The following is an 11,668-nucleotide window of genomic DNA, read 5'->3' on the forward strand; positions in this document are numbered from 1 at the left end:
AACTAAGTTAAAGCAGGTTCTCATGTTCTATAAATAGGATCAAAATGAACATTGTCGTCATGGAAACAAAAGTTTAGGGCGTGAAAACTATTTTTTTTTTTTAATTTTTCATCAAGAATTGGAGAAAATTGCAGAAAAATTGATACATTCTCTCTCTTTAACAGGACTATGAAAGGACAGACAGTAACTCTCACGGTCCGTTTGGTCTCAAACCGAGATCAGGTAAGGTGGTGGTTTCTAATATAGTATGCCACAGTGCATCTTGCTTCCCACATTGGAGCTGAAGATTGGGTCAGCAGAGATGTGACACTGGGACTCTTGGGACAAATAGAAGGGGAGGGACCACAGGGTAGTACAGTGCCCACAGTTGACTTCTGGCAAGTGCACAGTTGAAAGAGGTGTGGCTAGCTGCTCTGACAAGCTCATAACTGCACTGTCCCGAAATTACAGCTATTTGCTATATTGATTTCTAGAGCCCTGTGCAGATGTGCAAAAATGGTCTGAATAGCCGCAGATGCAGATATCCAGGCATATAAAGCAAATATCTGCGGATTTGCAGGGCTCTATTGATTTCTCTTTTGTGTCTTTGGCCATCCTCTGGGTGCGGGGGGGAACAATGCAGAACTGCCTTTGGCAATCAATGGTTGGGAGTTTTAGAGGGACAGGCTCTTGTCCACTGAAATAATATGTGGGGTTTTAGAGTTTGCCAAAAATCATTAAGCTCAGCACATTGAGGCTGCCATACCCTTGCTACTTCCAGATAGCTGTTAACTCCTCATAAAAGATTGTTATCTAAAGCAGACCTTAATTTTCTGAAGACTAGGAAGCAAGGCTACACATTTTTAGTTAATGCTATTTTCTGAGGTTTGCATCAGTCATATGCATGTTCTATATTAACTATTTAAAGTATAGTTGAGAAATCCTGCCTTGGCCAACAATGAGGAATGTCACATGAACGTGTGGGAGTTCTGAGCTCATTAGGAAAAGCTTGCCGTACCTCTTCACAGTATGCATTCAGGTCAATCTTTTGCTATCTTAACAAATTTGTTCTTGTTTATACTAGCTTGTAAGCACTCAGTATCAAAATGCATTCTGCAGTTGGTCATTTATTGTATCTCTGTGGACAGTTCACTCATATGTACAATGTGTTATAAAAAGAGTTCCACCTTTTAAGAAGTTTATGCTTTGGGTATTTCCATAGACTCAGTGGTTAAGATGAGAATACACATTTTTTTATGTATAGCATGCAGTATTGGCATTAGGAACAAGTTGCATAAAATGCTCACTATTGGGGATGTCTAGATTCTTTCCTCCTCTTTCAATGTGTTTTCACAAGAATTAAACTTAAAGTGTAATATGTTACAATATTTCTAAATATTAAAATTCTTCCAGGTTAAACACTTCAAAGATATTGGTATTTGCAAGTATGAGGATAATCAAATAATAAAATAGTCACGTGCAAAGGTTTTTGATCATGGAGAGTGGTAAACCAAATGCAAACTAGAATGCTTAATGTTGTCCTTTCCATTGCAGCAGTGCAGCATTATGAAGGTTTGGTCAATAAGAAAATTCATACTCGTAACTTGTGGATTCATAAACTTTCTCCCTTGACCTAATTTTAAATATTTTAATAATTTATGGTTATAAAAAAATTCAGGGAGTTCCTTCCACAGCAGTTTTATGCCGGGCTACAGTAAAAAGCTGTAAGAATAAATATTTTCTAAAACCAGTATGGTATAACCTGTCAAAAACAAAAGCATAGTTGTGTACCCAGACAGATTTGCTACCTACCTAATTTCCAGGCACAAATGCAGACATTTGAAGCAAGAGCCAATGTGCTTCCCTTTAACTCCTAGAGACTACATGTTGCTGCTAGCCCACTGAGCCTCATGTTGTTGTAATCACTTTATAGCATTGAAACATACTTGTTCTGCTTAACGTTTCAAAAACTATGATCTTCTCTTTTATCTTTACTGATGGATTATTTTTTTTTTCCATAGTGGGGGTGTTCCAAATATTGACAACTGTCTGTTTTATCACAGCTTTCAGCCGTTCCTCTCGCCAGGACTATGGGGTAGTGGACCCTGGATTTACAATGAGGAGGAAAATGGAGCATTTAAGGGAAGAAAGGGAACAAATAAGACATCTTCGCAATGTAAGTCCCCATGACTTGCTGTCTAGGCTCAAACTGGTGGGGCCACACCCTTGTGTGCAGTGCACTTACTTTTCTTTGCACCACCAGCATGTACTTGTTATAAAACCTGTCTACGTGGCCCAGACAGTGCAAGGGTGCAGTATTGTAACTCCATTTTAGGAGGTTGTGTGTAACACATAGAATCATAGAATATCAGGGTTGGAAGGGACCCCAGAAGGTCATCTAGTCCAACCCCATGCTCAAAGCAGGACCAAGTTCCAGTTAAATCATCCCAGCTAGGGCTTTGTCAAGCCTGACCTTAAAAACCTCTAAGGAAGGAGATTCTACCACCTCCCTAGGTAACGCATTCCAGTGTTTCACCACCCTCTTAGTGAAAAAGTTTTTCCTAATATCCAATCTAAACCTCCCCCATTGCAACTTGAGACCATTACTCCTCGTTCTGTCATCTGCTACCATTGGGAACAGTCTAGAGCCATCCTCTTTGAAACCCCCTTTCAGGTAGTTGAAAGCAGCTATCAAATCCCCCCTCATTCTTCTCTTCTGCAGACTAAACAATCCCAGCTCCCTCAGCCTCTCCTCATAAGTCATGTGCTCTAGACCCCTAATCACATCTCTCCTACCAGGGTAGGAAAGGGGGTGCAGCTGGGATACCCCTACACCATGTCAATCTGGGCCATACATTTGGCCCTTGAGAGCCAAATGCTACTGTAACATGGCACAAAGAGAATGGTACCCACATCTTGACTAGTGAGCTGTGCATTCTGGCATGTACCTGAAGAGTTGGCCCCGGGTTTTGAATCATCATCCCTGAATCATCAGACATGCTTTGGGGGAAGGACCTTAGCTGAAAAGAGTGTGAATAATGCCATGTTGGATCTAAATTTCAGTGTTTTGAAGAAATGTTTTCCTATATGCCTCTATTCTGAAAATCATTTTGTAAGTTACATTCTTAATTATTTAAAAAAGGTTAACTTTTTTTATACAGCTACTAAATAATGGTTAAATAAAACAAACTTAGAACAGTCAGTTCTTCTTGATATATTTTTTTAATTCATCCTCAGATTCCCAGCTGCACGTCATCAGAGGCTGCACACATGTAAAGGGCACATGATGTACAGATATTTCACTTAAACACTGAATCCATATCCTATATAATACCATGATGGCAGCTCCATCTCTTGCTGTAGTAGCAATTTGTTCATGTCCAATTAAGCTGTTTAGGAGAAGCACAGCTCCTAAAATGATAAATCTAGTGTGCTTTCTGCCCCTTTTTCCATAAAGGCTTGTAATTTGTGTGGTGAATAGCACTTCCTCCTTCCTCCAACTCTCTTGCTACACAAGTGTAGGTACTTCCATCCCTCACCACTCAATTATCACTTGTCGGATGGCTGACACCCCACCTCTGCAAAATATGTTTTCACTCCAACCATCTCTGGATATGTCTGTTAGTGTGACCCCAGAGTAGAAGAAGAAAGAAGTTGCTTCCCATGAATAGCATGTACTATGGACTCTTCTGTTTTACAGAATCTTGAATCGAGGTTAAAAGTAATTTTGCCTGATGACATTGGAGCAGCATTGATGGATGGGGTTGTTCTTTGCCATTTAGCCAATCACATAAGGCCACGTTCTGTTGCAAGTATTCATGTACCATCACCAGCAGTGGTGAGTCAACTACATCCTTTTTATTCTATCTGAAGTGAAAGCAAACTGTTGGAATTCAGCACTAGAAAATTGTGAATTATCTTTGCTATTTTAAATGGTTAATTATCAATTTTCATTTTATTTCAGGATGCAATAAACAAGTATTTGGTGCTACATTAAGGCGCAAGGGTTTAGCAGTCTGTTATGTACTAAGTCCTTAAATTAGTTTTCTAACTTTGCTTGTTTCTAATACAACTGTTATTGAATTTGCATCATAATTATAAAGTCCTTTTATAAATGCGTAACAAAGATCTAACATCCTATCTTTACAGCCTAAACTCAGTATGGCAAAGTGCAGAAGAAATGTTGAAAACTTTCTTGATGCTTGTAAAAAATTGGGCGTGCCACAGGTATACTAATCACTTTATTGATTAATATACTTATTAATAATCACAGACAAGATATGTCAGCATTTACTTTTCTGGGTTATCTAGAAAGCCTAGTAGTTAGAGCAGTGAAATGGGAGTTAGGAGACCTGTGTTCCATTCCTGGCTCTGCAGCTGGCTTGCTGGTTGACCTTGGCCAGGTCACTTCCCTGTGCCTCACTTTCAGGGGATAACGATAGTGACCTTCTTTATGAAGTGCTTTGAGATCTACTGATGAAAAGTGCTATAGAAGAGCTGTTTGTGTGTTTATCAGAAACCCTTAGATTAGTGGCACATTGTGGCATGAATGGCAATATCTGCCTAGAAAAGATCTTGGACTAGAATGAAAGGAATTTTGCAGATCACAAGGTGCATTGACAGAGCTACATAGAAGAAGCTTGCAGGGCTCTTAACTGTACTAGCTCATCTCTAGTCCTTGTTACAAGTCCCTCACTTTCATTTTACCCACACTCCTTCTTCCACCTCCTCCATGAAGGGAAAAATCAAGGGCCACATTTTCTTCTGTGCATTAGGGGAGAGGAAACTCCATGAGTTTGTATTTGCAGTAGCCACATGACTGTTCTGCCAGTGGCTGTTTTACTCCACCTCAATAGGCCAGGAAAGTGGTTTAACCCTGAAAACCATAGTTCCTTAACTATAGCCCTGTGCTTCTGCGCAGCTTCTTCTCCCGCTCTCCATATCAGCACAACTCCTGCAGAACTCATGTTCCCAATGACTCTCCTACTGGCTGTAGAGAAAAAGGGTTCGTGTTGAATGTAATGCTTATAAGAAAATTCCTATGGGTTTAGGTGGGAGCTGATTCATTCTTGAGTTCTGGCAGATTGTAACCCTCCTTACAGCCAACTTGTAGTGGAGCTTCTGCAAGGACCAGGAAGGAAGAAGTGTGATACTGATCAGCACTACTCCACCCTCACTCTGTTTTGCTCCCTCTGTTTATGAAAGCAGATGGGGGTCTCTGGCCCTAAATAGTCAATAAACTAAAACTGCCAACCTTCTAAGAAATAGTGTTTATTTCCTCTTAGTTTAACATTTTAATGAAACAGTCTTTAGTTTTTGTTTTGCTCTAATTTACTAATTTGTGTGTAATTTTTTCACACTGCAATTATCAGCTCTTATGTGAGAGATAATTAACTTCTGAGCACCGTGTCACACTTAAAATCTTGCTGTAGAGATAGATGCATATGCAAACTTATTGACCAGAGAAGATTTCTACGTGGATCTCTGATTAGTCATAGTGAGGTATTTGAGTGTTGAAGTCTTTTAAAAGTACACTTTTTACCCAAGCTGTGCAGAATGATTGACATATGATGCATGTACCATTTTATTTTTCAGGAAAGGCTTTGCCTGCCTCATCACATTTTGGAGGAAAGGGGTCTAGTGAAAGTTGGTGTTACAGTTCAGGCTCTGCTTGAACTACCTTCATCTAAAGCATCCCAGCTTTCCTCTGTGTAACCTGACTTTTGGAAACCAGACAACTTTATCATTGATCTGTTGATTTAGATTGCTGCCAAGCAGTTCAGCTTCCTGACTGGGAACATCCAAGCCATCAGAAGTAGTTTCTGCCCAGACACTTTAGACAGAGCCTTATTTTGAAGGGACACACAAAACTTTGATTTCAAACTGACTGTTACCTGAATATACAGTTATACTGATGTTTTAAAACTTGGATGCACGAGATTTTAACAACATCAGATTCTCTGTCCAGGTAATATAAGTTCCAAGTTTCCCATTAATGTTTCATGACATTATTTTTAAAAGCTAGATTTTTTTTTTTACTACATTGAAAATGCTGTTCAGTTTTGTTTTATACAGGATCTCTCTCTCTCGCGCGCGCGCACACATAGAGACCTACTATAAAAAGTGTCAATATTTGGATTAAATGTAAAGGTAAAACAAAAACCAGCTACAGTATGATTGTGAAAATCTGAGTGACAGATCACATTTAATCCATTTTTGTTTCATATAGCTCTATATTTGAGTTCTTTATTTCTTGCACTTCAGACTGTAATTTATATCCTTCTAACATCTTCAGTATTTAGTTGGATGTATGGTAATTACACAAAACATTATAGAGGGAAAAGGTGTATTTTCCAATCTAAGTTTGTGCCAAACTATTTTTTTCAGTTGTATGGTAGATTGTTTACATGTGAAGTGCCTGTGTAATTGATGATTCTTCATAGTCTTAAACGTTTTTGCAATTTCTTTGTCTAAAATAGATACAATGGGAATTTTAAAATATTTTAATAGTTTTTGTAAGGTTAGTAATATGTGAAGATTTAAATGATGTTTCACATTTTTGGTGTTAGGTGTTTTAAGTTGCACAATTGATTGTTGTCTAATGATTGGAAAGTAATGTAAATACATTTTATTTATGCTATTTAATTTGATAATACCCAATCACTTCTGTTTTAATGTATTAACAAAAATTGTCACTGAGTTATTTTCATTGTTTGGGACAAACCATGATGTCCATAGTTAAATAATATATATATGGACTAGTGACGCATACATAATCATTAAGGATGTTTTGATAAAGTGCCAAAATCTCAGGTTTATGCTGTGACTTTCAGGATTTTACATCATGTTGTTCCTGATTTTGCATTAGTTTTTTACAATAACAGAAATCACCCCAAGTTTGATTTAAAAAAAATTCAAGCTAGGAATCTTTTTATTTTTCAATGTGTACAGGTTTGTTGAGGGATTTATTTTGGAAATAACCACCTGCATCATCACACTTTTGCACCAATGCTTCTCATTTTCACCAGTGACACCAATTATCAACAGTTAATTCTGTGCTGAGAATATCAAACTCTTGGGAACAAATGTTTAAAAAAAAAAAATTAAATCCCCACAACAGAAGCTTTCTCGAACTTCTGGGTTTAAGTACTTGTTTGATTCTACACCTTTTCTGACATTTTTCCCATGGTGTTCTGAAAACTTTCAGAATGATGAACAGTTGACTCCCTTTCTTTCTGTCTCTTCCCCTTCCTCCCAAACAAACAAGTTTACCTTCTTACTAAATATGTGACTCACTCAAAAATGCTGGGCTCTGGATATGTCACCGTTGTATTTTTAGACTGCTACTTTAGACCAAGGGTAAAACCTTGTGTGCCAGATGATGTAAAAAAATTAAGTTATACTCTGGTGCCAGTTGACTTAACGCTATTTCATTTCATTTGGCTAAGGAATGAGGAAGAAAATATTGCTTTATTTCTTCCTTACTTTAATTGAAGCATCAAAGCCAGCTGAGAAGAAAATAAAAATCTTGATGGCTAAAAGATTTAGAAGATAAAATTATTTTAATGTTCTTTAACTAAAATCCATTGAAACAAAAAGAACAGGGGTTCTTGTGGCACCTTAGAGACTAACAAATTTATTTGAGCATAAGCTTTCGTGAGCTACAGCTCACTTCATTGAAAGTGCTCACGAAACCTTATGCTCAAATAAATTTGTTAGTCTCTAAGGTGCCACAAGAACTCAGTTTCCTTTTGCGAATACAGACTAACACTGCTGCTACTCTGAAACCTGTCATTGAAATAAAAGTAATTCATGGGCTATTGTTAACATATGCTATTGTTTATAGAGTGCATTCTCAAATACAGCTCATTTAAAAAAAAGCCATGTCCTCTTTTACAAAACGATGTACATAAAAATATCATTTAAACAGGTACTCATGCAGAAACTGTAATTGGCTCAATATAATGTTCGGCCATTAAAATAAGTAGTTTCATTTATCTTTCCTCTGAATTATCCTTTTTTATTGTTTATCTTAATTCATATTCATAGGAGAGGTCCATTTCAAAAAAGAATGGGTAAATGTATTCATTTCACATAAATGCAATATCAGGAGAAAAAATAAATGTAGTTGAGATTACAATGAACAAACAAATTTAGTTCAGTAAGCAGATTTGTGGTGGTTACTTTTGCTGTATTTTAATAGCTGAAGAATTACCTGATTCAAAAAGAGGAAAAAATGTTCCATATTAACAACTGTACTATCTTGCAGTTTTTTATACATACCCTCTTGACTACAAAAATAGCAATTCCTGTTCCAGTAGTGTTAACCATAGACTTGCTGGTGGCAAAGACATTAAGTTACGTTTCAGACTTGTCTAACGATTATCTAAATTGGATAATGCAAGTGTGTGTTGGACTGTTTAAATACATTCACCAATCCTGAATGACACTTCAGTTTTCCTGATGGAATTAAGTTTCCTCTGTAAAGTTTTCTGAATACAATGCAAGCCTCACTTAAGACCACTTGTAGTCACTTAGTTTTTGTTGATCCCTTGTGGAGTATTGCAAGACGTCAAGAGAAGATTACATTCTGACTTAAAATTTTAACATTAAGAAGTCTAGCTGTCAGTGTAATATACTAGTTAAAAATAAATAAATAAATAAAAGTTAGCACAGTTTTTCCTAAATAGCTTAAAATAATTTGACAGATTTATTTGGGCATAAGCTTTCGTGGGTAAAAACCCCACTTCTTCAGATGCATGACTCCATGCATCTGAAGAAGTGGGTTTTTTTTACCCACAAAAGCATCTCCTCCTGCGCAGGGATCAGAGGGGAAAAACAGCCTGATGCTGGGTCCCAGGCTTGTACGGAGTTTCCTGCGCACTGCCACTTCCTTCCTTCACGGCATGCTGGGAACCGCAGCTGCCCAAACCCTCCCTCTCTCCCCAGCAGTGTATTGGAGAGCTGGACTTTGCTGGCCCCTACTGGCAGCCAGCAGCTGTGCAGCGCCAATTCTGCAGGGAAAAAGGAAATTTTGCCCAGAACATTAATTCTGCACAAATTCTGTGTTACACAATGGTGCAGAATTCCCCCAGGAGTAGTAGCAGCTGCAGAAGAGACTGAAAAAGGAGTTAATACAGCTCCATGTTTTAAGGAATGAAGAAACTATACCTCCAATCTGAAAATGGAGGAGGCATTGGTGTCTACAGCGCATCTTTTCCCTTCATCTCAGAATTCAAAATAAACCCCACAACTGCAGCTTTGGAGGGCAAGGTTCCTTAGGTTGATATTGAATGAATTCTAGATTTCCATTCAGAAATCAGGGTTCGGATCAGCATGCAGTGTGGCAGGGCCTGGCCATTCCCTTGTGTTAGCCCAGCCCACTTGGTGGAAGTAGCAGTCCCTACCCTCCTTCCATGTATAGACAAGGGGAGAGCAGCCTGTAGAAGGATGCTCCTAGCTGATGGAATTAACTAACTGTAATATTGCATGTTTAGATTGTTGTTTCTAAATGTCTTTAATCATAAGAAGCCATCATCAATCCTTTTATTTATTATCTATTTCTATTGCTAGCCACAACTGCTTACAGATCCACTAACTTCACCCTCTCATGCCCCCAGTAGCCTGACTTTTCCATGTGGGAAACTGCCTCCGCTCTGCACTGGGGCATCAAATGGAGTGAAGAGATCCCAGCATCCTGCACATTTGAAACACTGTGTTTCCACTTTGTGTAGGACCTTCTCTGGCTACTCAAATCAGGCCCTATTTGGTGGGGGCTTCAGAGCACTCAGCATTGGCTTGACTTGAATAGGAATAGAGTTATGCCAACAAAAAGAGCTTTAGGAAATCTCACTCTAACTTTTGACGATTAAACTATCATAGGAGTTATTCACATGCTGCTTATTGAGCATTCAAAGCCAAGTTATCCCAAGATGATATAAAACTAGAAGATTCATTTTTATTTGTCTGAGCATATCAAAATGTTTTCTTTGGCCCCGTATGTTTCTTCAGTTCCCCCAAAGATTGGCAGGATATTTGGATGGCTCCAATATATCATGTAAGAATGTTTTGTCCTTTTAAGGAATAAGATTTCAGCTAATACATTTCTAAGTGATTATAGTATGTTTTAAGTAGTGGCATTAAAGTGCTTAGTTCAGGGTGGCTGAATGACTTCGAACTGTCTCAGAAATACACTTACTAAAGTGTCCCAATAGTTTACATATAAACAATTAAAGGCTGGACTGATTAGATCTGTGACTTTGATTGTCATGGCACACAGGAGTGCAAATCATTGACAGACAATCAAAAAGCCTCAGCTGTGTCCAGATTTCTAAAGCCCTTCCATAACATAACCAAGGTCCTAAATAATGTACTGTATAAAGGAACAAATTAAGAAAGGAAATAGTAATAATTTTTTAACTGTGACATGAATAGTAAGAATTCAGAGTAAAATCTTGGCTCCATTGAAGTCATTGGGAGTTTTGCTAGTGACTTCAATGGGACCAGGATTTCACCCTCTGATCTTATAGAAACTGAAAGCCTACAGTGTTTTGAAAACAAAATAAAGATCAGGAGAAGGTTTTATAAGAGTTAATGAGCCTAAGCAGAGGTTTGGGAGTGGAGGTCTCTAGCAGCAGTTTTTTAGATAATGCCACAGTAAATTTTAGGTACTTCTAAAAGCAGTCAATGATTCACCTCTTTTCAGTTCTCTGGTAAGCCACAGAAAGCTCTAAAATAGATACATTAATACATTTATATAGTAAAGTACTGTATTTTGTCATGTGCGGTACTGAGAGAATTCCTCAGGAGCACAACTTTTATCCCTCAAGAAGTTAAATACCTTAATTGTGGAGGTGGGGACTATCAGCAGTTGCTTCACTATAGTGAAAACTGCATTTTTCTTTAAGTCTTTGGTGACTTGGAGGCAATTCTCTTCCAAAATAAAAAAAAAAAATTGGCATTAAAATCTATTGCCAGAGTCAAGCCATGCTAAGATGTATTCCATAAATATTTTCAATTTTGATCATTTTTGACAAAATGGTGATTGTCTTCACTATACCTCAGAAGTTCCACGTTTCTCCCCAGTATTTCAGGAAATGATCGTTTAAAAATATATTTTCAAAACAACTCGTGTTCCTTTTCACAGGCAGAGCATGTGAAAATGAAGTAAAGGATCACTTAAGCTCTGACATTGTTTCCTTTTGATATTTTCTTAAATGCCAAAGCATAGCATAGGGCTGCATTTTGTCTGGCTTTTTCAAAATAAGTCTGGATTCCAACACAGAGACAATAAAACACTTATTGAAATGAAATGTATCTTTACCAAATTCCAACTTTCTCAACATGTTTTCCATAATTTGGTAAATGACAAAATGTCAAGGCTTCGCTTTCATTAAAAGGCCTACTTTTACCATGGTACAATCTAATTAACTTTTGTCTCGGTATAGTAGGTTCTAGTTTATATTTTCACTGGTAATTTGTACAAGATTTTTAACACTTCTTCCTGTTAAAAATTATTCTGCACTGGTTAGACATACTACTTCTTCGAGTGATAGTACATGTGTGCACCATGCATCAGAGTCTGGAGATTTTTAGTGAGCAGTGTATGTTGGTCCACATACACAGTTTCTCTTCTCGAGTCTGGACCGAGGACATATGAGGCAGACGCCTCTCCAATTCCTTCCACATG

The 11,668-nt window shown here is 37.8% G+C and overlaps 1 protein-coding gene across 3 annotated transcripts in view; it reads left to right on the forward strand.

The window, feature by feature from the left end:
• LRCH2 (leucine rich repeats and calponin homology domain containing 2) overlaps positions 1 to 11,389 on the forward strand; it is an 89,262-nt gene extending 77,873 nt beyond the window's left edge. For all 3 annotated transcript variants that reach the window (XM_038417596.2, XM_043492918.1, XM_038417594.2), the window contains 5 exons: positions 165 to 222; positions 2,043 to 2,155; positions 3,680 to 3,817; positions 4,129 to 4,206; positions 5,575 to 11,389. In XM_038417596.2, the coding sequence (XP_038273524.1) occupies positions 165 to 222; positions 2,043 to 2,155; positions 3,680 to 3,817; positions 4,129 to 4,206; positions 5,575 to 5,694 (507 nt within the window). In that variant the 3' untranslated portion in view covers positions 5,695 to 11,389. The remainder of the gene's footprint in view (positions 1 to 164; positions 223 to 2,042; positions 2,156 to 3,679; positions 3,818 to 4,128; positions 4,207 to 5,574) is intronic.
• Positions 11,390 to 11,668: the final 279 nt, after the last annotated feature.

Source organism: Dermochelys coriacea, chromosome 9, assembly GCF_009764565.3.
Source record: "Dermochelys coriacea isolate rDerCor1 chromosome 9, rDerCor1.pri.v4, whole genome shotgun sequence".
Taxonomy (NCBI): Eukaryota; Metazoa; Chordata; order Testudines; family Dermochelyidae; genus Dermochelys; species Dermochelys coriacea.